This window comes from Miniopterus natalensis, chromosome 18 (genome assembly GCF_054644295.1).
Source record: "Miniopterus natalensis isolate mMinNat1 chromosome 18, mMinNat1.hap1, whole genome shotgun sequence".
Classification (NCBI taxonomy): domain Eukaryota; kingdom Metazoa; phylum Chordata; class Mammalia; order Chiroptera; family Miniopteridae; genus Miniopterus; species Miniopterus natalensis.
Window position 1 is genome coordinate 34320827 of NC_142098.1, and position 27675 is coordinate 34348501.

The 27675-nt window shown below is 50.7% G+C and overlaps 2 protein-coding genes across 3 annotated transcripts; one reads left to right on the forward strand and one right to left on the reverse strand.

The window, feature by feature from the left end:
• The first annotated feature begins 5171 nt into the window (after positions 1-5171).
• On the forward strand, positions 5172-9123 carry LOC107534165 (interferon lambda-1). Its single transcript, XM_016209157.1, has 5 exons — positions 5172-5342; positions 7515-7586; positions 8609-8752; positions 8844-8927; positions 9025-9123. Exons 1-5 carry the CDS (start codon positions 5172-5174, stop codon positions 9121-9123), a joined length of 570 nt encoding a protein of 189 aa, XP_016064643.1.
• A 5673-nt stretch (positions 9124-14796) lies between these two features.
• LRFN1 (leucine rich repeat and fibronectin type III domain containing 1) lies at positions 14797-26905 on the reverse strand. 2 transcript variants are annotated; one of them, XM_016209186.2, is made up of 5 exons: positions 25688-26905; positions 25107-25139; positions 22862-22916; positions 21022-22458; positions 14797-17239 (listed from the first exon to the last, which is right to left on the reverse strand). In XM_016209186.2, exons 4-5 carry the CDS (start codon positions 22419-22421, stop codon positions 16333-16335), a joined length of 2307 nt encoding a protein of 768 aa, XP_016064672.1. In that variant the 5' UTR covers positions 22422-22458; positions 22862-22916; positions 25107-25139; positions 25688-26905; the 3' UTR covers positions 14797-16332. The 2 variants fall into 2 exon arrangements, with proteins under 2 accessions (XP_016064672.1, XP_087682782.1); XM_087826656.1 differs by having other exon boundaries at positions 25641-26905.
• Between the last annotated feature and the right edge of the window lie 770 nt (positions 26906-27675).

A 27675-nucleotide genomic window follows, 5' to 3' on the forward strand; every position in this document is an offset into this window, starting at 1 on the left:
TCCATAGAAGTTCTTTTTTCATCCAAAGCACCAAAGAAAGATTTGTTATTTCTGTTATTATTATCAGCTCCCCAGGTGTCTCTAGTGTTCCGTCGAGGCTGAAAACAGACAGTGACAAAGAGCCAGAGACTGAGACCCAAGAAATCAAAAGCCAAACCCACAGTCACCCAGTGGGGGAGACACGGACTCCAAGAGAAACACCCCCCGCAGAGGAAGTGCCAATCCTTCCCACGGCCAGAAGTTAGAGGCAAAGCTGGGTGAGGCCGACCTCCCTCCCCTGATCAGTGTCTGTCCTTCCATCCACCCTCCTCTACCTCCAGCTGAACCTCAGTGCCCCCTTCCACCTGTCTCCCACCCTCTGCCCTTGAGAATGCACCCCTGTGTTGGCTCTAGTGCCCCCTCCCTACCCTGCAGTGGGAGTCCTGAGAGACTCACCAAAGAATTCAATGTACAGTGGGGCCGTTGGGCAATGGAAGGGGGTCCAAGACTCCAGTCAAGGTCCCTGACTCAGCTCCTCCCATCCCCATCTGCCCTGTATTCCTTCCCCAAGACCTGGCAGGACCACCCAGGACCAGTTCAGCTGTTTCCAGGGCACAGCAAAACAAGAAAAGCAAATTGCAGAAAAATGCATTCTCTATGACTGATGCCACTCTTGTACAATTGAAACAGGTAGAATAAAATGTTCCCCAAAATTGCTCTACTGAGTCAAGCCCTGCCAGGACAAATTGCTCCACCGAGTCAAGCCCTGCCAGAACCATGGCAGTTATCAATAGGTAGTTATGAAACAATGGTCCAGGAACTACCCTGATTTTTTTTTAAGTTTGTTTTTCAGATCTAAAAACAAACCATCAATCACAGGGACCAACACAATCTCTGGTTGGAAAAGTCCCTTCCTTCCTGCATCCCATAATAAGTGCTGCACAATCCCAGAATGGTTCTCTTCACTGACATACCCGGACATCAATGTTCCAAAAAAGGAAAAGCCATCTAACTTACTCCTTGATTGATTAACCCCAGCAACTTCTATGTTCTCAAGCCATAAAAACCCCCAAGCCCCACATTTGGGGCACAGAACCTGGAAACCGATCTCAGTGCTCTCGCTCTCTGCAGAGCCTCAATAAATCTGTTTTTGCTTTTATCAGTGTCCCTGGTCTAAATTCTTTCATATCAGGAGACAAGAACCCAAACTCATCGGTAACAGTTTCCAGAGGTGTGGGAGCAGCAGAGTAAAAATGCTTATGTAGGATCATTGGTGGGGTGAAGATTAGAGGTTCTAGAGCCCCAACCACAATCGGGGGATCTGAGAGCAGGGCTGTATGTCAAATGGTGGAGTGAGGGTGGGAGCGCGGTGATTCCAGGGAAACCATGGCAGCTGGCCTTCCCCAGAGTGAGAGTCTCAAGAGAACCAAGCAGAAGCTGCCTCGACCTTTTCCCACTTAGTATCAGAGGCCCTGCGGCGCCTGCACATGAGCCCCTAAAGCCAGCCCAGGTTCAAGGGAAATGGACAGACCCACTTCTCAGTGGGAAAAGTCTCAAAGGCTTCGAAGACTTATTTTTAAAATACTGCAGTGGATCCTCTGGCTACAGAGTATTTACATCTCTTTCACATGCAAAACTCACCCACCTTTTCCCACAATCTCAACAGTCTCGTCTATTTTGCGTCAGGCTCACTGTCACAGAGTATAGCAGTTCAACTTAAAGAAAAATGAAAGAAATGGAAAATTCAGTTCCTCCATTGCACTAGCCAAATTTTAAGCACTCAACAACACATGTGGTTAGTGGCTACTATATTGGACAGTGTTGATACAGAACACTTTGTTATTGTGGAAAGTTTAATTAAACAGCAATGACTAGACAATATAAGTACAGGTATGTCCTGTGGCCCAGAAATCCTACTCCTGAATCTGAATATTTGTCTTAGTTTGGGGTTTCCCAAAAATATGCCCTAAGCCAAGGGTACAGGTGGATTATTTGGGAGGTGTCCCCAGGAAGCAGAAGAGAGTGGGAAAATTGGGATTGGAAGGGGAAAAAGCCAATAAATGATGCAGAGTCTGGACTAGAGGGAGGCAGGTGGGGCACCTAAGGCATTTGCCTAAAGCTGAGAGTGAAGGCCTCCTTAAAATTTTCACCCTAGGCACCTCAGCTTTCTCACCCTGAGACAGGCTAGTGAGCCAGGACAAGTAGAACATGGAAACCGATACATAGTAAACAATAAGTTTGCAGCCATCTAGTAAATCCCATCTGCCTAAACCAAGGACATTTAAGAGTAAATGGTTTGCATTTCTCCCCAACCAGAGGGTAAATAGTTTAAATCACCCTACTCAGGGAGATAGGTAGCAGAAATCCAATTAGTGCCATTTGCCAGCCATATCCAAGGCCAGATGAAGTTAAGAGAATAAATCTCATTTTGGGACATCAGCATAAAGCTGATGAAAATTCTATTAAGATCTTCCCCTAAGACATCCCCTAAACACCCAGCCATTAAAACCCCTCAAAACAAAGGTTTCAGTGTGCTCCTCCCAGGAGCACTTCCCTTCCTCCCCTTCTTCCCCCACAGGGGTGCATCTCCTAAACTCTAAGGGACCCCACTAAACTTGCAACCAGGAAAGCAATGGGCAAAGGGAATTCATCCCATGCATCCCCCTGAACCTGTCCCCAAGGCCCCCTTTTCCCTGACTTCCTAGTGAGCCAAAGCAGACCAGCCTAAGCTCATTTCCCACCTAGTCCCTCTCCTGTTATCCTAGGCCCTTTCTTGTTTCATGTCCCCAGCTTTAATAAACAGCCTCTAAAATTCACCTGGACTCATTGTGAAATTTTTCCTGCATGGAGTCAAGAACCCACACACTACCGGCTGGCCCTAGGCAGACCCCCTCAGGGCCAGGTCCCCTTTCTGGTAACAACCCTAGTCCCTGAAAGCAAAGGTTACTGCTGTGAGCAACTAGATAGAGCCCATTCAGACAGGGACTCTGGGGGGACTTCAGGAATCACAGAACACACCTCAGAATTGACCCTCTGTGTGGAAAAGGGAAGCAGAGAATTTGTTCACTGCCTCCTGACCCTCACTGGGTGTGACTTGCCCTTGAGGGGTTAATCCTGGCACTTCTAGTCTGTTCTGCATGCAGGCCGGAGAAAGAACAATGCCAGCACCTGAGGCGGGAAACTGTCAATGGGAACCACGTGCCATAGCTACATGCAAGTGAAAAAGATGAGCTGAGGGGATACGGTGGGGGCACCAGCTGGGGCGCCCTGATATATCCCAGAAAACCCCCCACAGAGAGGACATGTGGGAGCCTTGTGCTGATGGGGAGCTGAGGCAACTGAAGAGTCCATCACTCGGGTACAAGTGCGAGTGCTGAGGGCACACCGTGGGATGCGATGCGGCAGCGGAAGCCGAGGACTCGATGTGCGCTGCTATACATCATCTCAGAAACGTACTGCTCACTTTTTTCAAAAAGAAAATCGAAGGAGATTTAGAACACAATCTCATTTATGTAAATTGGAAACACGTATACACAAAATTGCAAATTATAAAAATACATCTTTGCAGCTAGCTATAAGCCTAATGCATTAAAGTGGGTGCGGGGGGGGGGGGGGGAGTGGGAAGTGGGCGTGGGGGAGGGGAATAAAACTTAGAGGGCCTCTCATGGGCCAAATGTGATTCTGTTATGATCTGAAGAGTATGATTAATAATTTTCTGCACCAAAGAGCCAAGAAAAATATAAAGTAATGAAAAATAAGAAGTGCCTGCACACCAGAACCATCCCCTACCTGCTACACAAATATTACCATGGGAGGGGGGTGGGGGGCTGGGGACTCCCTGCCTTCTGCAAGCCCTCCTCACTGCCTTCGTCCCCAGCGAGCACTGGTGCCCCCCAAATGAGCTCCCTACCCTGTCCTGCTACCCGGAGAGAGAGAAAGGAGAGCTGCATATCTGTGGCCCCCAGAGGTTCCCTGCTCCTGGGAATGCACATGGGGCTCCGTTCAAAGCCCAGCTCTGCCGTGAACCAGCTGTGGGACCATAGGCAAGTCACTTTGCCTTCCTCTACCTGAGTTTCCTCTCAAGTATAATGGGAGATGATACTAAAAATAACTACAGCTATCTTCGAATAACGTTGTTTCATTCAGTGTTATTTTGTTATAATGTCCGTTGATGAGAAGAAAAATCATTTGGTCCCCAGCTGGGGGCACTGTCCGTGTGGAGTTTGCACGGTCTCCCCATTCCACGTGGGTTTTCTCCAGGGTCTTCGGTTTCCTCCCACACCCCAAAGATGTGTTTATCCAAATTGTCGTATCCAAATTGTCCCTGTCTGGGTGAACGCGGGGCAGGGGGGTGGGGTGAGAGTGGCCCTGCGATGAAAGGCTCCTGTCCAGGGTGAGCACTGCCTACCCTGAGCTGCCAGGAAAGGCTCCAGCCAGCTGCCACCCTGAGCTGGAAAAGCAGGCTGGAAAATCAAAATCTGAGCTGTTTTTACACATCTTCCTTAAATGTGTGTATAGCTCACATTTATTTCAGTGTTTAATATTAGAAAAGTTTTGGGTCTTTATTTAGAAGTTTGGTGATGTTTTTGTGACCATAAATATGCCATAGGAACTTAACTCGTGTTTATATCAATCAGCCTACAGTCAACTTGGTTTCGTCATACGGGTTATAAGAACCTATCAAGGACATTAAGTGAGGACTTCTGTACTCACAAGAGCATGAAATGAGTTTGTGGAACATGCTTAAACCAGTGGAGGAAGCTCCCTCTCTGCCGTTCAGACTCCTCAGCCCCATACACCCTGCCCAGCCCCTGCCCCGCTGCCCATCCTTCTACCTGCCACAGCCTCAGTTGGGGCTCACAAAATTCCCAGGGACTCCTAAACTAAGCTCAGGGGTTTTTCAGGCGCCCTTTTGGGATTGTTTTCGGTTTCTCTTTCCTTCTCACAGAGCTCTGGGCTCCCCTGGCCCCACCCATACCTGTGAGCTCACCTGGCGCACCAGCGGGCCCCGCCCACCCATGCCTCTCACACTCTTCTTATCCAAAGGGCTGAGAAGCGATGACCTCATGGCCTGAGCAAATACAATTCACACTTTCCTTTTCTCTTTATACACATCAGCCAGGTTTGCTCATTTAGCTTGGGTATAAAGCAGAGCCATGCAGTAGGGGAAGCAGTTCAGTTGCAACTTGGTCATGGCTACAGCGTGGTTCCTAGTCCTGGTGGCCATGGGCCTGGGCTTGGCCAAAGCAGGCCCTGTCCCCACCTCCAATCCCCCCTCAAAGGAGAGGGGCTGTAACATTGGCAACTTCAAATATCTGCTACCAGCGGAGTGGAAGGCCTTCAAGAAAGCCAAGGATGCCTTGGTGAGTACCTATTGGTTTGTTGTTGTTTTTTAATTGAGGTATAATTTACATTTAAAGTAGTTATTGATAAGTATGTGCTTATTACTATTTTATTAATTGTTTTTTAGTAGTTTTTGTAGTTTCCCATGTTTCTTTCTTCTCTTGATCTCTTCGCTTGTGGTTTGTTGTTTTTCTTTCATGTTTTTGAGGGGACTCTTCTCTTTATTTTTGTGTGTATCTTTTGTAGGTTTTGGTTTGTGGTTACCATGAGATTTACAGATATCATTCTATATCTATAGCAGTCTATTTTGAGTTGATAGGCTTTTAAGTTAGAATATATTCTAAAAGGACTACATATTTATTCATTCCCCCATGTTTTATGTTTTTGATGTCATATTTTAGATCTCTTTATGTATATCCTAACTTATTATTGTAGTTTGAGTTGAATTTGGTACTTTTGTCTTTTGACCATTGCAGTAGCTTTTTAAATGTCTGATTTACTATATTTATTAAATATTTGGCTTTACCTGTGAGATATTTCCTTTCTCATATTTTCATATTTCTGCTTATGGCCTTTTCTTTTCTGCTTAAAGGAGACCCTTTACCATTTCTTGTAAAGCTGGTGTAATGGTGATTAACTCTTAGTTTTTGGTTATCCAGGAAACTCTTTATCTCTCCTTCTATTCTGAACTATAGCTTTGTCAGGTAATTATTCTAGGTGGTAGGTTTCTTTCTTTCAGCATTTTAAATATGTCTTGCCCCACCCTTCTAACCTATAAAGTTGTTGCTGAGGAATCAGTGGATAGCCATTTGGCAGTTCCTTTGTATATAACTAGTTGTTTTCCTCTTACTGCCTTCAAAATTGTCTATCTTTAACTTTGCCATTTTAATTACAATATGTCTTGGTGTGAATTTTTGGGGGTTAGTCTTGTTTGGAACTCTGTGTTTTCTGGACCTGGATGTCTGTTTCCTTTCCCAGGCTAGGAAGATTTTCAGCCATTATTTTTTCAAATAAAGTTTCTGTTCCTTTCTCACTTTCTTCTCCTTTTGGGAATCCCTATAATGTTAATGTTTGTGAGCTTGATGTTTTTCCAGAGATCTCTTAAACTGTTCTCATGGGGGGGGGGGGGTCTTTCTTTTTTCTTTTTTCTGTTCTGATTGGTTGATTGCCACTAGTCTGATCTTCCAGGTCACTGTTCCATTTTTCTGTATTAGTTAATCTGCTGTTGGTTCCTTCTAGTGTATTTTTTATTTCAATAACTGTATTCTTCAGCTCTTTTTGGTTCTTTATTATACTTTTTCTTTGTTGAAGTTCTCCCTAAGTTCCTCTATTCCTCTTTCAAATTTGGTGAGCATCCATTTTTCTCTATTCCTTTTTTCTTTTTCTTTTTTTTATCTTTATTGTGTTCAGAGAGAGGAAGGGAGAGGGAGAGAGAGGTAGAAACATCAGTGGTGAGAGAGTCATCATTGAGCTGCTGCCTCCTACACACCCCCAACTGGGGGATCGAGCCCGCAACCCAGGCATGTGCCCTGACCTGGAATCAAACAGCGATCTCCTGGACCCTAAGTTGATGCTCAACCACTGAGCCATGCCCTGCAGGGCCATTTCTCTCTATTCTTTATCAGGGGAATTACTTATCTCCATTTCTGTAAGGTTTGGGGAAGGGGGTTGGGGAGATTCTTCTTGTTCCTTCATTTGAAAGATAGTCTTCAAATGGCTAAATGAAGAGTTTCTGAAAAACAAACTAAGAAAGACTGAATAGAGAAGGCTGGGAAACTGTGGGAGCTCTCTGGGAGCTGTGGGAACTCTCTGGGATTGAAGGTGCCAGTGAGAGCTATTGTATGTGTCCCTCTCCATCTTGATCAGGCAGGTGGGAGCTCCATTTGGGTGCTTTATTGCTTTATATATAGGTGTATATTTCAATGTGCTCCTAGGAGGGGAAGTGTTCAGTATCCTCCTACACTGCCACTATCTTGGACCTGTGACTCCCTGTTATTGTAGACTAACCCCTACAACTCCTGCTTTGGCCAAGCTGCTGCCCTGTTACTGTGTGCTAACCTCTATACTCCTGGTACGGTGTAGTCTCTAGCTCTTTAGCTATGATTAATATCTATCTTCTCCTGCTAGACCTTCATCCTTTCTGCTATGGGGTAGCCTCCTACTGTAGTCTTACTTTTGCTCTTTCTCTCTAGGAAAATTCACTGAAAAACCAGAGCTGCAGCTCGTGCCTCTTCCCCAGGCCCTGGAAACTGACACAGCTGCAAGTGAGTTGGAACTGAGGCCACCCTTACCCTCTCCTGGCCCCTCTCCCTATCCCCCCTCCCTCACCTCCTTTATCTCACCTGTTCTTCCCTCTCTCTTGTTTCTCCTCACCACTACTGTGCCCCTGTCTCTCCTCAAATGTTCCCTTGACTCTGTCCCTCCCCTGGGTCCCTTTTATCATCTTTCTGCCTGTCCTCTCACCTCTACTCCCAAGTCTGCCCCCACCTGTGCCTCTTGCCCTGCTCAGTTTGTCACTGCCTATTCTCAGTAGTAATTCCCTCTTCCCCTCTCACCTGTTTTCCTCACCACTGACTCTCACCTATCTCCCTAGCTCTCACTGGCACCTTCAATCCCAGAGAGTTCTTTTTTCTTTCATTGATCTTTTACCAGCATACACCCCTCCTTCATCTACCCTTTTTAACCTGTGCATCTAATTGTCCCCCTCTCACCTGCTTCTCTAACCTGTTCTCTTCTCATATGTCTCCATCCCCTGTCCCTCAAACCCCTGTGACCTCCATGAGTTACCTTTCACTTGTCCCCATTTCACTTTTTCACCTGTCCACTAATCTGTCTCCTCTCTTATCTTTTTTTAAAATGTTTTTATTGATTTTTAGAGAGAGAGGAAGGGAGAGGGATAGAGAGATAGAAACATTGATGAGAGAGAAACATCTATCAGCTGCCTCCTGCACGACCCCTACTGGGGATTGAGCCCACAAGCTGGGCATGTGCCCTGCCGGGAATCGAACCAGTGACCTCTTGATTCATGAGTCGACACTCAACCACTGAGCAACACCAGCCATGCTCCTCCTTTATCTTTGTGCCCTTCCTGTATTCTTTTCATCTTTATCCTTCCTTATGTGTTCCCTCTCACCTGACCCATCACCTGTCCCCATCACATGTGCCTTTATCACCTGCCTTTCTTGCCCTGTACTCCCTACCTGTCCCCACTTAACTGTGACTTCTTGCCTTTCCTTTGTCACCTTTCCACCTCATCTGACCCCTCACCTGTACTTTCTCACTTCAGGTGTGGGAGCGCCCTGTGGCTTTGGAGGCTGAGCTGGCCCTGACACTGAAGGTCCTGGAGACTGTGGCTGACTCATCCCTTGGGAACATCCTGGACCAACCCCTTCACACACTGCACCACATCCACTCCGAGCTCCAGGTTTGTGTGAGTGCTCGGGGCAACCAGACGATATTTGTGGTATGTGTCCCCTTCTTTCCCAGGCACTGCCTTACATACCACCCTTGTCTGCTTATAGGTTTCAACTCAGCCCACAGCAGGCCCCAGGTCTCATGGCTACCTCCAGCCCTGGCTGGACCAGCTCCAGGAGGCCCCAAAGCAGGTGAGTTACTGGAAGGGAGGATGGATGCCTGGGATCTGGGTAAGGGAAAAGGCTGATGCCCAGGCAATGAGAAACCATGTTCTCATCTCTCTGACAGGTGTCTCAAGACTGCCTTGAAGCCACTGTCACATTCAACCTCTTCCGGCTCCTCACACGGGACCTGAATTGTGTCGCTCAGGGAGATCTCTGCATCTGAGAACCTAAACCCACCTCCAGCTCATCTGGGAGCCCAAAACTTATTTATACACTAAGCCCCACCCACTCCTGTTTTAAGTTATTTCCTCTCATCCCTTATTTATTGAGCTATATAGTCCTGACTCAGGTTCAAAAGACATGTTTATTTTTCTACTTTTATACAATACGTTCATAAACAATAAGTAATGAGAACTTCTGTGATTAGTGAATCCTTGAGTGCATGTGTGACTATGTGTCTGTGACTGAGTGTGGATGTCTGTGTGGTGCAGGCAAAATTCGTGACTGGTGTGTATATTTGTGTGTGCTTGACTTCTGTGCCTGTGTGTGTATATGTATCCAAGTGAATGTCTACTTGAACTTGAGTTTAACTGAAGATGCATAACAGCATATTCATGCCCACATGTGTGCAAGTGTGTGTATATATGCACATTGATATATCTCTCTGTGTCTCCTTGTCTGTGAACTGAGTACCCCTTTTTCCATGTGTACCAATCAGGATACTTTAACCTATAACAAGTATCAAAAATCAAACTCAAATAAGTATAACAAAAGTTAGTTTATTATCACACATAAAATGTCAGTTGGCAGGGAAGTTCTAAGATTCATTCATTCATTCATTCATTCATTCATTCATTCATTCAATAATGTCATTGGGAAACCAGGTTCTTTCCATTTTTGTTGACCAGTTCTTATTCTGGTTACCTCATGGTCTCAAGATGGCAGCCACAGCTCCAGCTGCCACACATAAACAATATACTCCAAGTCATAACAGATCACCCAAAACTTAATGGAGTAAGACAATAGCCATCCTATGTGCTCACCGACTCTGTGGGTCACTAATTTGGACAAGGCCCAAAATGGATAGCTTGTCTCTGCTTCACAATGTTTAGGGCCTTGATACTTCCACAGTTCTTAGAAGCAAAGAAAATCTTTCAGAGAAACTCCCAGTTGCATGTGCCTGCTTGTCTCATTGGCTAGAATTTAGTCATATGCCCAAGTCTAACCCAATCACTGACAAGGAAGATGTAATTACAAAGGTAGTGCTAGACTAATCAAGATCCACCTCTCAGGCTAGGGAAAGGTGTCCTGAGAAAGTGATTACCTAAATAAATTTAGAGCTCTACCAGCAGGGAAAAGGTGGGAGATAGACCTAGGGAGCAGCCTAAAATGGCACATGGAGGTTCCAAGGTTGCGAATCTCTTCCAGTGGGCCCCCAATGGGAGCACTGTTCCTGTTGTTAAAATATTAAAATACTTCCATACCAGTTGGCAAATAGCTATTTCCCCAAGATCCCCCTAAGCAGACCTACCCCACCCATGCTGTCCCAGCCCTCCCCCTGAAACCTCTATACCACCCTACGAATCAGAAATTAATGAATTAATACCTGATAGGGAGGTGTTCCATGATCTGCTCCAAAGTGCGGCCAGCATGCACTCTGATTCTAACAATAGTGTAGTTGTTAAACAGCTCGCTGGTGTCTCCAGCTCACACACAGTCTGTGTGGTGGTTTAGGGAAGTGACCGCCAATTCTTTGACATGTCTCCCTTCAAGAGGTGCTCCTCTCCTTGAACCTGAACTTGTGACTTCTTTATCCAATAGAATGCAGTGGAAGGCAAGTCATGTGACTTCCAACACCTAGTCTACCTAGCTCTCTCCGAACACGCACTCTCAGTCTATTCCTCTTGGAACCCAACTGCAATGCTGCAAGAAACCCAACTACATGGAGAGGCCACATGAACATACTCTGGTTGACAATAAGAGCTGAACTCAGCTTTGCAGTCATCCCAGCTCTGTAACCAGACATGTGAGTGAGGAAGCAGCCACATGATTCCAGCTCCCAGCTGTGCCATCCCACATGATCAAGTTCCCAACCCACAGAATCTGGGAGCATAATAAAATATTTTTTGTTTTATGCCACTAAGTTTGTTTTATCCCTTATGAGGTGTGTCACAAGAAATGTATTACCAAGAGTAACCCACTGGAGTTTCTGAATGGTTGAGTTTTTGTCACATTACAGGGGTTTCAGAATCATCCCCATAATTCTATAACTCTCACTCCTTTGCATTCACACGTTTTTTCAGTTAGGAAATAAAGGCTGGAATACAGCCATACACTAGAAATTACATACAATCCCATAGCCACTCTACTGCACTATATAGTTTGTAAGTGACAGAACCCCAGTTTGGATGGAGGCAGCAAGGTGGCCAACCCAGGGCAAGAATTTTAGATTTTTTCCCCCCTTGACACAAAGAAAGCTTCCTTTTGTTCCCTTCCTTCCTACTTAGTTCATTGGCATGAAGGTGTGAGACCTGGAGCTCTGGTGGCCGTTTTGTGACCATGAGACAAGTCTAGGATATGAATCTATCCTTCTCAGGAAGGTAAAACAGAAGGGTAGAAAATGGGTCCATGGTGATATCAATAAGCCATTGCACCAAACTTCCAAACCTCCTAACTCCAGAATTCTTATTAAATAAGGTAACCAAATGTCTTCAGTCATGTTAATTGGGTTTGCAGCCAAGTGAATCCTCACAAATCCAGCTCTGCATGCCCAGCACAAAAACCAGAGAAGGTGGTCAATTCATATTTGATAATAAAAATTTGAAACCTGTAGGGCATGTCTGAGTTCAGGCATACGACCCTCTTCAATATGAGTGCTATTATAGAAATAAGGTTGCAGCCCTGGCCAGTTTGCTCAGTGGTTAGAGCATAGTTCTGAGGACTGAAGGGTCCCGGGTTCATTTCCAGCCAAGGGCACATGCCTCGACTGCAGGCTCCATCCCCGGCCCAGGTCAGGGCGTGTGCCAGAGGCAACCAATCGATGTGTCTTCTCTCACATTGATCTCTCTCTCTCTCTCCCCCTTCCGTTCTCTCTGAAAAGCAATGGCAAAAATACCCTCAGGTGAGAATTAAAAATAATAAAAATAATAATAATAAAAGGTTGCAAATCTACACTTGGAGAAGCAAAGAACTAACAAAGAAATTCTGAAGTGGATGTATTTTGGTTTTACCTGCCCAGCATCCATTTCTCCTGCTAAAGTTCCCTCCCCAATCCTTCACTTGGTTGGACAAAAGGCTCAGGTTTGCTCAGTCAGATCACTCCAGCTCCAGATCACAGGGACAAGTCCTCCCTGAGAGCCTTTGCATAAGCTGTTTCCTCTGCTTGAAACATAGCTGTACTCCTCTCCCGCTGCCACCATGTCTTTACCTGGCTAATTTCCACTCATCCCCTATGTCTCAGCTAATATCACCTGCTCTTCCAAACACCCTTCAGAGTGGTTCACTGGGATTTCTATTACTTTTATAGGCCCAACAAGCTTTCCCATCCGACTTTTCTGCTGAGTATTTAGGATCGACCATATGAAGTTGCCAATATTCTGTTATTTCTGACCTACAAAACTGGCAATTTCATATGGTTCAACCTAAAAAAAAATTTTTTTTTTTAGCTGCTCCCTTCCCCCAGGCCATCCAACCCGGACACCTAAATACTGAAGGCTAAACCAACACCTACCTGGCCAATTAAAGTATTCCATTCCCTTGGATGCCACAACCAGAGCAAGGGTGGCATGTCACCCAATCAGTCCAATCTGAGCTCTTTCCTGGGATTTTTTTTTTTTCCATTTAGACTAGAGATTTTGCCATTTTCCCACTAAGCTGTGGTACTGGAAGGATTGGGTCCCACTCTGCAAATAAATGGCCATTTTCCCAGCACATGCAGTTGAAGGGGATGGATGAGCTGAGACAAACAGAGATGAGTAGGAGAGTGTCTTGATGGAGTTGAGTCTGGGGTTCAGTCTCTAAGGCCAAGTTCTTTGTACATTTACCATAAATTGTCTCCTTCCCAGTTATCTGAGCCAACAAATGCCTGCTTTTTGTGCATATCCTGTTAAGCTATGTTCCTGTGACTTGCTGCCGAAAGACTCTGATTAATACATGTCCCTGCACCTGCAGGTGGCGTAAGGCAGCTCCTCTGGGCTCCCACCGTGTTCTTTTCTTCTCCCATCACAGTATTGTTGTCATTCGTCCAGGAGGACAGGGACTAGGTCTGTCTTGGTCACTGCTGGGTCTACAGTGCCCAGCACAGGGCCAGACACAGAACAGATGCTCAAACACTCCCCTTGGAAGATACCACGCCCTCTCTTACTCTCTCCCTGGGGTACCTGTTCCTTGAGTTTAAAGCTCTCAATTTTGAAAAAATGAGCTTCTCATTGGCATTGATTCTCTATTAAATAAAGGGCCTTAGGGTTACAGGAGAAAGAAGATGGTGGGTATCCTCCAAAGGGCTAAACCAGGGACCATGTGGGCCCCAATATGTCAATGGATGGATGTCATGTTTTGAGATGACAGTTCCTGATTTTGTTCTGAAGGCAGGCACACCCCACAGCTGGGGTCTCCGCAGAAATCAGGCCACATACCACCCCCACTCACAACCCTCCATTGGCTCCCCACAGCTCTAAGAATAAAATCTTGACTCTTAACCACAGACCACAAGGTTCTACAGAATCTGCTCCTTGCTTCTCTTTCCCACTTGCTCTCTTCTTCACTCCAGTGCACACACCAAGCACAGTTCTTTCTCAGGGCCTTTGCACATGCTCTATTTCCATTGCTAGGAATGCCTTTCCCTGGCTCTTCCCACATTGGATTTCTTCAGCTCCAACACCACCTTCCTTGACACCCCCACCCCAAATCTAAAGTAGGCTTCCCAGTCATTCTCTGTCCTATTCAAATGAATGAATGCTTTCATTCATTTCATGGCACTTATCACTAGATGTTCATTACATATTTACTTGCTTGTTTACTGTCTCCCCCAAGAGGTAGGGGTTTCTTATTTTATTTGTCTACTTTGTTTCCTGCTGTATCCCCTGCACAGGACCAGGTACATAGTACATGCTCAATAAAGTTTTATCGGGTGACTCAAAGACACTATAGTCAGATGATTAGGTGTGCAGGATTTGGAGGCAGTCAACTTTCCAATCACGGCTCTGCCGTTTACTGGCTGCATGATCTGGGACAAGCTCCTTAACCTCTAAACCATTTCCTCATCTAGAAATGTGGGTGCACACACTACATGTCAGCTGCAGAGAATAAATGAGATCATGCTTACCATCCAAGTAACTTCATTTTGTGAGCATTATGTGCCTGGTGCTAGGTTGCATGCTCTTTTTTTAAGTCTTTATTGTTGAGAGTGTTACAGATGCCCCCTTTCCCGCCCATTGCCTATGCACCAGGGAGGGTTTGTGAGCAGTGCCTGGCTTGTGGGCAGCCCTCAGCAGCCAGGAGTCGTGATGACTGAGATAGATAAGTGCGGCTGGGTCACTGGGTGACGGAGCCTCCTGGCCTGATTCTCTGGTGCCTCTGTCCTTGCTGCCTCCCACCCTGTCTGCCCAGATCTTCCCCCTCCCTCCTGCTGTTTCTATTTCTGTCTTTCTCTCCTCCGCCCCAGGCCTCAGGGGGCCCCTGGCTGGCATGAAGTCTCTTCCTTCTCCAGGATCGGTAAGTTTTCACTGCAGGGCGCCCCAACAAGGGCTGAGGTGTCCCCCAACCAACTTTCCTTCCCCAGCCACAATCCTCGGCCTTACCCGAAACTCCCCTCCCCACGCCATCCTTCCTCTGTGCCGCCAGCAGACCCCTTCTCCACTTCCCATCTCCCATATTCCAGACAGTAACCAATGAGCTCTTTCACTCATTCCTCCCTCACCAGGCTGGCTTTGGATACTTAGGCTCAGCTAAGGCCATTGGGGCCATTCCCCAGCCTCCAGATGCAACATAGTGTAAAGGTAAGGAACAGACAGACGCGGAGATCAAACTGCCAGCTCCACTATTTCTTCACTGGATCTTTGGGCCAGTGACTTCCATTCTCCCTGGTTCAGATTCCTGTCTGTAAAATGGAACCAAAGATGTCTACCTCGGACAGTTGCCCAGCCTCAGAAAGAGGAGCTGTGCTTAGCACAAGGCCTGTATGTGGAATGAGCATTCACTAGCTGCTCAGCAGTGGGGTTCAGTGGTTAAGAGGGCAGACTCAGAAGTCAGGCTGCCTGCCTTTTCAAATCCCAATTTTGCCACCTTCTGGTTATGTGACTTTGGGCACATTCCTTAACATTTCTGGGCATCAATTTCCTCATCTGTAAAATGGGATAACTAATACGTTTTAGGGTTGTGAGGATTAAATGACTTAAGTGCTTGGCACATAGTAATCACTCACTAAATGTTAGCTATTATCATTTTATTATATTTCCCACCTCTAAGTCTCTCAGAGGATAGGACATTGTCTGCAAGTCTGCCTGGGCCCAGTTAGCCATCTTTCCTTCAGTCTCACTTAGTCCTTATGCTGTGATCCAGGTTACCCCCCCACCCCAAAGACACAAGGACACAGGCAGAGGTCAGCAGAGCGGCCTCAGACACAGAAAAAAGTTTAATTCTGCTGCGGCGGAGGGTCCTGGCTCCAGTAGGGAGGAGGACTTTGTTTTGGATTTTGTTCATGTGGGGATTTATTTGGGGAAAGAGGAAGGAATAGGGGAGAGTCTGGTCCTTCCAGTGGGACCTGCCCGGGAGAATATGTAGTGGGGGGAGGTAATCAGGAGAGACAGGGAGGCTGGACAAAATACGGGAGGGCAGAGGGAGAAGAGACAACGGGACAGAGAAAAAAGAGACAAATAGGGAAGGACAGAGACATTAAGACAGAGAAGACAGAGCGGGACAGCGACAGAAGAGGGGGACAGAGAAAAGGGGACCCCAAGCCAGACCCGTCGGGGACCAGGGAGGTGAATGGGCTGGGGGTGGGGGCTTTTGGAGGCCGCCGCGGGACAGAATAGGATCTAGTCCAGCCAGATACAAGAAATGGGACCCTCGCCCCTGCCCCTGGTCCCGGGCAGGGGGAGGGGGCTCGTGTCTCAGTGCTGCAGTGTCGGGGGGCCCTGCCCCTCCCCGCGCTTCGCTGTGTAAGGCACCGGCTCCAGCGAGGTCCGCGAGCGCGCTGGGGGAGGGGCGAGGGGGCGGGAGTCCTCCGGGGAGGAGCCCAGCGGCCCCGCCCCCTAGCTCCCCAGGACAGGGGCGTGGCCTCGAGCCTCAGCCTGAGGCCGCAGCGCCCCCTCCTGGGAGGAGAAGGGCCCTCCAGTCAGAGGTCTCGGCGCTGTGCTTTCTCCCCAAGTCCTCCCTGGGGTCTGGGCGGCTGGGCCTGGTCCGCGGCGCCAGGCGTCCCGGCGCCGCCCGCCGCTCACACGGTACTCTCCAGCATCCACTCGGTGCTGGTGAAGGCCAGGCGCGCCCTGGCGGAGCCCAGCCCCAGGTCTCCGTCGTCCCCGGCCGCGCCCCCTCCGGCCACGTCCAGGTGAGGTGTGGACCGGTGGCGCTTTGTCCGCCGGGCGCGGCGCGGGTAACTGTGGCTCTGGAAGAGCGCCCCGTAGTCCCCGTCGAACGAATAACGCTGCTGCGGCCTCGGCCGGGCCGGAGCCCCCCCAGGAACCAGAGCTAGAGTGGGGGGCGCCGAAGCTGGTGGCCCCAGGGCCCCAGAACGGCTCCTCCGAGGACCCACCGCGGCTCGAGAGTCCTCCCCGCAGGTTTCCTCCGACGGCAGGAGACACAGAGAGGTGGCCGAGCCGCCCAGGGAGCGTCCGAGGACGGCCTCTGGGTCTGCGGAAGCCGTCTCTACCACCGCGGCCTTTGCTTCCACCGCCACCGCGGCTGCGGCCGGGGACGCCACCTCGCGCAGCGCCTCGTACCGGTCCTGCGCTGGCGGGGGCAGGGCCTGCGGCGCGCCCGCACCGTTGGTCTGCGAGCACACGTGGCTGACGAGCGGCGGGGACCTGGAGGTGCCCTTGACGCGGCGGCCATCTCCGTCGCCGTAGACCTTGTAGCGGATCATGAGCAGAACGATGAAGACTAGGACCGAGGCGACGATGACGCCCCCGATGGCGATGATCATGGTGCCGCCCAAGAAGTGGGCCCTCAGCGGGCGGCAGGGCGCCGGGTCCCCAGCCGTGGTAAACTGCACGCAGCCCACCACTCGCGTGGCCGGCAGCGCCGTGGCCCCGTCGTCGTAGACTGCCAGCACGCACAGGTCGTAGGCGCGGCCCGCTGCCAGATCATTCACCAGGAAGGTCTGGCTGGTGGAGGGGATCATCCTGCGGGAAGGGGCGGGACCAGCGCAGTGTTAGCTCCGCTCTGAACCAAGCCTTGTCTGTCCGTCCCACCCGTGGTGACAGTGGGCACCAAAGCATGCGTCCCTACCGGTATCTCACCCTCTACCAAGACAACAGCAGCCCTTCATCTGGTGCCCTGCCCTCAGACCCACCCCTAGCTGTCTTATTGCCTAGTAGGCCAATATCTGTCAATGATGTTCCCTTATCTACATATTCTAGTCTTGGCATGAGAAGAGTGCTATAGCTTTTATGCCCTACCCTCAAGGGAAAGGCCCCCTAGCAGTGCCTCACCATATTAGGGCAACATTCAAGTTCTTTTATCTACATATTTCCATCCTTAAGGGGCCCCATTGCTACAGGCCACATCCCCTACCAGCATGTCCCACCCTCACTCAAGTGGACACTAAGGTCAACTCACATCTCCTGTCTTTATGGCTTTACAGAGAGAGGAGGGAGAGGGAGAGAGAGAAACATTAATTTTTGTTGTTCCACTTATTTATGCATTCCTTGCTTGATTATTGCATGTGCCCTGACGGGATCAAACCTGCAACCTTGGCATATCCAGGTGATGCTTCAACTGAGCTACCCAGCCCGAGCCTCCAGTTCCCCTTTTCTACATATTCCTGCCCTTTCAGGGAAACCATGTGTGTACAGGCCACTCCTTTAAACTGCATGTCTCATCTTTGGGTAAATTTCTCTCCTAGCTGTGTCTATCTTCTGAGACAATTGCCAAGCCTCTTAACTACATATTCCTGCACCACACCCCATAATAGCCCACTAGGGATGGTTGCCCTGCTCTGCCTAGGGCTGTGTCCACTCTTTGCATGCCCTGAAACTGCTGTGCGTGTGTGCCCTGCCCTATACTGCCATGTCACCCAGCCACACCCCCAGGTAAGTCTCACCTATAATTGGGTCAAATGTAGCCAGGCAAGCATGCCCCATTTCTTGCTCTAGGCCCCTGCCCTCAAATGAAGGGCAGAGAAGTGGTTAAACTGATGAGTCTAGGTGCCAGACTGCCTGGGTTTGAGTCTCTCTTCTGCCACTTGCTAGCTGTGACCTTAGGCAAGTTTTTTTTCCACTCTGTGCCTCATTTCCCCCAAGTGGGGATATTAAGAATTAGTATATCACAGAGATGATGTGGCGTATGAATGAGTTAATATACCCAAAGCCTGACAATTTCATCATTATTAGCTTGCCCTATGTTGGCTAACACTTACTGTGGCTCACACTCTACTGCTAGTTGCATCCATTCCCATCTATAAGACCATTCCCACTAGGCCCTTCCCCTTCTGTTGGACACACCCTCTCCACACTGTTGGCCATGTCCAGCCTTGGCTAACCCAGGACTGCCATGTCCACATGGACTTGCACGCCCAGCACTCAACCTCACAAGCTCTCCTCTCCTACAAAGGTCTTAGTGGGTCACCAGAGACAAGGACCACATATTCATCTGCATGGGACCATGAAGCAGAAGCTCCACCTCCTCTGAGAAGCCGTGCCCCCATCTCCATAGGCCTCTTACCTCTCAGAAGCTTCACCTTCCCTCCAGCCAGGCCACCTTCTGATCTGAAGCTCACTGCAGTTGTCCTACCTACTGGAGGTTCCCTACCACCAAAAGCCATCCTCCAACCAAAAGACTTCAAGCAAGGGCCCTTCCCCCTCAAAAAGGCCAACCCACTCATCCAACTCTCCCCTTGCCTGCCATTTAACTGACCACTCCCGACCTTGGGCCCCAGGCTGTAAGTCTTCCTTTTCCTTCTATCTCCCCTCTCAGAGAGACTTGGATTCCTCTTGCTCCTTCCCCTAAAAAAACAGTTGCTAGGGGCTCCCCCCTTTTCAAGGACAGAGGCTGGCTCCTTAAGAAAGCTTAAGCCCACATATCTCTAATTGGCTGAAAGACCCAAGCAAGCAGCAGAGCACGCTTCTGGTTGGATGTCACCTCCACCCGTGGCAGCAGTGAGGAAATTAACCCCTACAGCACCATAGTACAGGCATCTGCAAGGGGGATACAGGACTGGAACTGTGGCCCTCGGGGAGGGAAGAGCCCCCACCCAGGTCTATCAACAGAGGGATCTCAACATCTGAATACATGCAGGGTCTGGAGGCCTGCAAACCTCCCTGTACCTCACCATGTAGTGGCCACAGGTTAGAGAGAGAAGGAAAGAAACAGAAAAGTGGAGAGTCACAAACCAAGAGTTATTTTCAGAAATGTACTACCCAGCTCCACTAATCCCTGCTTGGCAAACAGTAGGTGCTCAATAAATGGGTGTTCAATGTAAAACGGGCAGGATTAGGAGTTAGAGGGGTAAGAGCTGGAGTCCTGGCTCTGCTACTTTCTGTGTAACCTTGAGCAAGTGGCTTCCCGCCACCAAGCCTCAGTTTCCCTATCTATAAAATGGAAGGGGGATCATCGCTGCTTCAAAGCAGAGTTGGAAAGATCGAACGAGGTAGCATCCTCGGTAGAACCTTATAAAGGTTTTTGTTTTGTTCATTTGTTTGCCCTCATGTTTGTAAAACTGGGCCAGTGTCTCATCTCTCTTGGTGGCCCCAGCACCCAGTATGGACTCTAGCATGCAGTAGGCAACTACTCAGTGTTTGGTAACCAGATTCTAAAAGAGAAGGAAATGAAGGTGACAGAGATGAAGGAAAAGAGAGGCATTTATTCATTCGGCCAACAATAGGAAAGCGCCTACTGTGTACCAGGACTGTGGCCAAGAGAACCCTGGCAAAGGTGAAGATGGAGACCAAGAGGTAGGCTTTTCAGTGAAGATCTGAGCACCCCCAAAAACGGGGCTCCCAAAAATGGCTTTACACCCTCTGGCATTCCCAAATGAAGTCAAACACAGGATAAGCATTCAGCAGGTGCTCTACAGTGTGCATGAGGGAGACAGAGCCAGGAAGGAGAGACATTCACCAAGCCAACAACCACTTACCAAGTGCCCATTGTGTGCCAGGTCTATGGCTGTGAGCCATACTTAAAAAGCTACCAGGATGAAGGGCAATAATTCAGCATGTACTAGCTCCCTCCTTCCTCTGGACTGTGAGCGCCCTGAGGGCAGGGACTGGTCTTTTGGTCTCCCTGTATCGACAGTGCCCTGCTCAGGGCCTAGCACAGAGTAGGGGCTCAGTGCATAACTAGAGCAGGAGGGAGAGAAGGGACAGACAGAGACAGATGTGAAAGTAAGAGAAATGATGGGAGAAATTAACTCTTTAATGTCTGTCCACACCATACAGGTCTGTCTACAACATACAGGGCTGTCCACACCAGGGCAATGGCTTCTAACCCAGTAGATAGTGAAAATAACTCATATTTATGTATTTTGGTTTTCTGTTCTATAATGTATCCAATGTGTTTATACAGTAGCACTGGCATATAATTTATAAATATAAATGTAACTGTTAAATGTGTGTGTGTGTGTGTGTGTGTATCTCATGCTCCAAAATGTTTAACTGACAAGGTACACAATCAAATACCTTTGGCGAGCAGGAATGTGGACCATGAGCCCCATGGGAGTGGGGTTCACGCGGGGCACATTCACTGTTATAACTCCAGTGCCCAGTCTGGCTCATGTGTGTGCTCAACAAAGATTTGCAACATGCATGAAAAACAGAAAGAGACAAGAATACAGAAATAGAGACAGAAGAAGCCAGAGCAACTCTACATGGCCACCTAGAACCCCAGCTGAGCAAGAAGGCCCAAGGAAGTGGGCAAAGGCAGGGAGGGCCCTCGGGGTGGGAGGAGGCTCTGGGGCGCAAGCACCCACCTGTAGACGAGGGAGTCGTCCGCGGAGCTGTTGTACTGCACTTGGTACATGCGGATGCCGGGCACCGGCCTCTGCGCCGGCCAGCGGATGAGCACGGAGCTGGAGGTGAGCTCCGCCGCCACCAGCCGGCGCTCGGCCGATTCGTTGGCACCAGGCCGGCCGGGCGTGGCAATGTCGGAGGAGCCCGGCTCGGTGAGAGGCGGCGGGGCCGCCGGCGGGGGCGCCATCAGCGGCAGAGGCACCACGCACACCTCCACGGGGGCCGTGGCTTCCCCGGCGGCATTGGAGGCGATGCAAGTGAAGGTGCCGCTGTCCCGCAAGGTGGTGATGGTTACATCCAGTGTCCCATCCCCCCGCACCCGGGTCCGGCTCGAGTTCCCCAGCAACCGCCCGTCGGGTGCCACCCAGTGCACCACCGGCTCAGGGTCACCCACCGCCCGGCACCGCAGGCTGACTGCCTGGCCCTCCACCACCAGGGCCCGGCCCCCCGCCTGCCGGGTGATCAGCGGGGGTTCGCACAGGAACTCCTCCTCCGGGATGGACCAGAAGTAGCGGTCAGTGAGGTGCTCAGGGGTGGCACAGGTCTCCAGGTCGTCCTCTCTGGTCAGCCGCCGCAGCCAGAGCAGCTCGCAGTTGCAGTGCAGGGGGTTGCCCCCAAAGCTGACCGTGAGTGGGGTGGGCGGCTTGGGCCCAGGGCCTTGGGACCTCAGGAAGAGCCCATCGGGGGGCAGTTTATGGAGGCGGTTGGAGGTCATGTCCAGGCGAACCAGTTTGTGAAGCTGCACGAAGGTGCCTTCGGCGATGTGGTCAATGAGATTGTGGTCCAGCGTGAGGGTGTTCAGGTTCACCATCTGGCCTACGGCCTCCCAGGGCAGGGCCTCGAGGTTGTTGTAGGACAGATCCAGGTCCTCCACGGTGGACAGGAAGGCGTCGAAGGCCGCCGACTCCACCCGGCGGATCTGGTTGTTGCCGAGGATCAGGTGGCGGAGGTTGCCCAAGCCCCGCAGCTGGTCGCCGCGCACCTCGGCCAGGCGGTTGCTGTCGAGGTGCAGAGCGCGGAGCGCGCGGAGGTCAGCAAAGGCGCCGGCTGCCACCTGGCCGATGGTGTTACGGGAGAGGGTGAGGTGCACCAGGCTGGTCATGTTGGCGAAGTCCCGGCGGCGGACGGCCGCGATGAAGTTGTCTGTGAGCCGCAGCTCCACCACGCGCCGGTCGATGGCCGGCGGCACGAACAGCAAGCCCGTCTTGGCGCACAGCATGGTCAGCGTGGGCGCCACGTTCTGGCAGATGCAGCGGCCCGGGCAGGGCTGGCCGCGAGACGCCCCGGCCCAGAGGAGCAGCAGAAAGGACAGGGCAGCAGGCGGTGGCGAGGGCAGCGCGCAGAAGGGGCCCGGAGCCATGGTGCAGGGGGAAGGGGGGAGGAGTGGACAGTAAGACCTGAAGGACAAGGAGACCGGTTACCCAGGCATTGAGCTTGCTGGCCAGCCTGGCTGCCTGGGCTGCTCTGCCAGGAGCCTCACCCAGACCCCTCCCTTCCTGACAGCCACGTTCTCTAGGGCAGTGGCCGCACTGAGCATAGGTTGGCATGCAGTTGTTAACAGTATTTCAGTGCTGCTTGGTAAATCACCGCTGTCCCACCCCTGAGTGTCCTATCCCAACCTCTGCCCCTCCTCCAGGGGCTCCCAGATCTCTCATAATCTCCCATCCAGAGGGGTGACACCTGACCCTGCCTGGCCCTTGTACCCACTGAACATTTTGAAAAATCACTGCTAACTAGGGTTTTCAGTTCTTGGATTTCGAAGCCATATTCCCAGAGTTCAAATTCCACTCTGACACTTACTAGCTGTGTGACCTCGGGCAAGTGTCTGAACCTCTCTGAATCTCGGTTTCTTCATCTGTAAAAAGGAGATAAAAAACACACACAAAAAAAACAGGCCTTACCTCTGAGGGTTAAATGGGTTAAAGAGCATGGTGTACTACTTATGAACACATAAAACGTGTTTAGTACATGTTAATTATTATCATCCTGGAGTGCCCGTTTTGTGCCAGGCATAGAAGTATGCACTATTATCGAAAGCAACTGCTTTGAAATCAGACAGACTCAGGTTCAAGTCCTGGTTCTACCCACTTCCTAGCTCTGTGACCTCAAACCAATGATTTCCCCTAAGTAGGCCATACTTTCCTGTTTTGTAAAATGGGATGAAAATTGTATCATCTTCACTGGTTGTTGCAAGGTTTCAGTGAACTCATTCATGGGGGCCCCTGAGCAAAGGGCCTGGCACACAGTAAGTATGCAATAAATGTTACCGACAACACCCCCACCCTTTATCAGAGGGAAAGGGAGTATGAAGGTGGGAGAGACTAAGAAAACCACATCGGTCTCCCTGCTCAGCCTTAGGAAGTTCTTCTCAAAGCCTGGTTTCATCCTGGGCTCTTCTGAGCTCCCAAGCACTGGGCAGACCTCTGTGCTCACATCAGTGGGCACATACAAGGCCCCATACATGCCTACACACACACACATACACTCACTCACATACTCATGCTATGCCTCTGCTCCAGGCAAAATCTTCCGGCAGGGATTCCCCCTGTGGCGGCTGCAGCCCACGGCATGTCAGCTCCCATCACAACACAGGGTGGGTGGGGGGTGAAGAGGAAAGGATGGGAAGGGGGCGTCCCTGAAACTGTTTTCAACCCCCCCCCCCCCCCGCACTCCAGTCCCTGCTGGCTCACATCCCAGGAATCTGCAGTTCGGGGCTGTGACCTGATGTGGCCCTGATCCCTCTGTCTGTGGGGAGAGGGATTGTAGACTGGAGGGGAGGAACCAAGAGAGTCAGAGAGGTGAAGAGACAGTGAGAGACAAGGGAGAAGAAGAGAGAGACTGGCAGAAACAGAGACAGAGAGACAGACAGAGAAAAGAGAAAGAATCTGAAAGAAAAGTGAAGAGACAGGGAGCGAGAGACAGAAAAACTGAGCGGAAGAGACAAAAATTAGAGATTGAGACATAAAGATGGAGAGAGGAAGTGAGAAAAGAAACAGAAAGAGAGAATCAAAGTGTATAGAAAGACAGAGACAGAGACACAGAGACAGAGGGAGATAGTGACTGGGCTGAAGAGAGAAAAAGAGGCAAAGTGAGGGTGTCCCACCATCTCTGAGGTCCCCACTACTTTGTCTTACACTCCCTCTGGGACACTGTACTGGACAGAAAACCCTGGCCTAGAAGGCAGAACTCCTGAGTTAGGAGGCCCCACTCTACACCTGCCTTGCTGTGGGGTCTCCTGGGCTCAGAACTCCAATCTATGACACAGAAGTACAGAGCTTTGCCTCCCATAGCTGGGGTGAGACTCAAGTGGAAGGAACCACAATAGCAATGAAACTGGCTAACATTTATCGAGGGGCAGTGCAGCACTGCGGGACAGAATCTGGACCCAACTGCCTGTATTCACACCCCAGTTCCCTGCTGCATGACTCTAGTCAAGTGACTGCCCTTCTTTGCGCCTTAGTGTGCTCCTCTGCAAAATGGGCATAAGAATACCTACCTCATCGGGTTGTTGTAAGGATTATATGAGATAGTGTAGTGTAACGTGATTAGAGAGAGTAAATACTACATAAATGTCGGTTGGTATTATTTTTATATTATTATTAATATTATTTTCCTCTGGCTGTCTTTCAGCCACCAGCAGGCTGGACTACCCATATACACGCACATACACACACAATGGTAAACCACATTCATGTCACTCTCCAAATGCATGGGGTCATTTCCTGGCAAAAAACTCTCCTATACCTTTTACTATCATGAGGAAACCCCTCTTTCCGGACCACCTTACCCATCCCAAGAGGGGATGTCTCCAGGCCTGGGACTCCCACATGCTATTCATGCCCTGGCTCTACTGAGCCCTTACCCAAACATGATGCTCCTGACCCTGCCCCCAACCCACCCCTAGCCTGGGGGGCGCCTGGCCCCTCAAGACACTGCCATACCCTGCACTGAAATCCTTACGAGGTAGGGATCCAGGCCCCCAGAAGGCTCAGAACAAGAGCAACCACTCCGCATCTCTCTCCCCAGCCTGAGGGACCCCACTCACCTCTCTTCAGGGAGTCAGGGCCTGGGCCAGTACCTGCAAAGGAACAAAACGATCCTGTTAGCATCTTCTGGCTCCTCACTGGAGACCTGCCTCAGAGACCATCTCAGCCAAGGAAGTCCCTGGTGTGACCACACTCTCAGCCCTCCTGCTGCAGGCTCTGCATAATCTCAGATGGACTCTGAAAGTCATCTCTGGAAACCAAGGAGTCTTGGCCTCAGGACTGTTTACTCTCCAAAAGTCAGGAGTCCAGGACTTCAGCCCTTTGTCCTCTGGTGTCTCAAGAGGCCAGTGACACCGGCTCCCTCCTCCCTCAAGACCCTAGAGTCTGGAACCCCACCTTTCTCCCCCTCAGATTCAAGAGCCCAGGTCTCAGTCCCTTCCATTCTCAAGATTCAAGAATTGGGCTCCACCCTCTTTCTCCTTCAGATTCCGGATTCCAGCTTCCTCCTTCCAGAGTTCACATCCCAGCCCCCCAACTTCAAAGACCTAAGTGGTACTAGGAGCTGGGGAGGGATCAGAGGTTCCCATGCTCACCATCATATCATTGTCACACCAATATGCGTGGACATGCCAAAACTCACATGAGTCCACAACCTGAGTCTCTACACTTGTATTTCCATGGACACACCAGCACGATCTCTGTGCCCTCTGCCCTCCATTGGCTCGTGGCCTGGGATGTGGACACACTTGTGTTCATAGACCAGGCTGGACCCCAGCATAGCACAGGTCATGCCACATGGGCCCCAACCTCACTGGGCCCAGAAGCAGGGTCAGTCTTGTGCCAGGGACACAGGCATGTGTGTGCATACAATCCTGCACATATATGTTTGAACATACACGACCTCACTCTGAGAGACCAACAATGATGCATAAATGGACTCACAGCTTAGACACATACCCTCAAGGTTGACACACCTGCATACAACCACACATGTACAACATTGACTTTTCCTTACACATTCACATACACAGATGCACACACACAACAAAAAACCCATGTGCTTACCCTTGCAGACCACCAGATACATGCGCCTATAACAGATATGCCCTTGCACACTCACCAGCACGCAGGGCACACACATATAACAGATACTTACTTGCACAATCAAGGAGACACAGGTACACGCTCTTAAATGTTCAAACATGCTCAGACAACTTCACATATCCCCGTGATGCACAGTCACAAAGCTGATATATTCCTACACCAATAAATGCACAAATGCACACACTAGCTGATATACACCTCACACACATTCACAGAACCACAAGCATACACAGACACAAGGCTGATACTCAAACAAACACACAGACACAAAAAGATCTACCTTTTGCATACACACTCCAAGATGTTAACTCATAACAGACATGTTCACACAACAGCCCTGTAAGGAATTTACACACTTACAAATGCACACAAAATATTGAACACAGTGACACAGTCAACAGATAGGCACAGATTCACACTCACACACATACATGGACACACATCTCTCCCAGCCCTGAGGCACTCATGCCCCACCTACTTTGCAGGCCAAAGAAATCCTAACATCCCTCCTTCCCCACCATACCTGCCCCCACCATCAGAGCAAAAGCCAGGGCCAGAGGTCAGAGTTCAGCAGGCCGAAGCTCAGAGGGTTGGGGGAGCCGCCAAGTCCTACAGCACTGGTCCAAGGCGATCCTCCCACCAGCAGCCCAAAGGTCCCCCAGCCTGGCCATCTGGATGCGGGCAACTCTGGCCCCATCTGCGGAGATCCGGCCGATGTGGGGATTGGGGTGGGGTGGGTGGGGAAGGGCCAGGTCTGCGTGCCTCCCCTCGGGCCCATCTGTCCATCCCTCGGCCTCTCATCCCTCCATCTGTCCACCTACCAACCGCCCATCCCCCCCACCCAGCCACCGGGAAGGGGAAGACATGGCCGTCTCCCCCCAAGGACCGCTGAGGACCCCCCCACCCAGTTGACAGGGACCGAGGGAGCGGCAAACTCCCCTCCCCCAAACCACACAGAGGCCTGGACCCACAAGGCGCCGAGCCCCAGCCCGCGGCCGGGAGCCTGACGTGGACGCACAGACACACACCCTCGGAGACATGCAACCCGCAGGCACACACGCGCGCACACACACAAAATGAACACCAGAGCGGGCACACCCGGCTACACAGACCCTCGGATGGACATCCAACCCGGACACAGACACCCAACGCAGCTGGCCGAGCGCACACACCGGCTGGGGGGCACCCACACCTGGGCACACGACCCACGCACACACACCTGCACACAGCCCCTCCGATGGGCGCGCGGCAGCCCCCAAGACACACGGGCGGAGGGGCAGCCGCTCGGGGACACGCGCGCGCGGCCGGTCCCCCCGCCGCGGCCCGACACCCGGCGCACACCCGGCCGGCCACACACGCCGGCGCCGGGCACACTCAGGGCCGCGCGAGCGCACGCCGGGCCCGCCGCAGCGCCGCGGACACACACGCACGCTCGCGCGCTCACACCCGCGTTCACACCGGCGCCCCCGCCCGCCGCCTCCCGGGCCGCTGCGGGCCACGCTCACCCAGCCCGGGGGGGGCCCG

Coding starts and splice junctions, on each gene's coding strand:
- LRFN1 (XM_016209186.2), bottom strand. CDS start 22,421: ATGGCTCCGGGCCCCTTCTGCGCGCTGCCCTCGCCACCGCCTGCTGCC. Junction 17,240..21,021: donor GACGACTCCCTCGTCTACAG/GTGGGTGCTTGC, acceptor CCCTTCCCGCAG/GATGATCCCCTCCACCAGCC.
- LOC107534165 (XM_016209157.1), top strand. CDS start 5,172: ATGGCTACAGCGTGGTTCCTAGTCCTGGTGGCCATGGGCCTGGGCTTG. Junction 7,587..8,608: donor GGAAACTGACACAGCTGCAA/GTGAGTTGGAAC, acceptor TTCTCACTTCAG/GTGTGGGAGCGCCCTGTGGC. Junction 8,753..8,843: donor ACTCCGAGCTCCAGGTTTGT/GTGAGTGCTCGG, acceptor GTCTGCTTATAG/GTTTCAACTCAGCCCACAGC.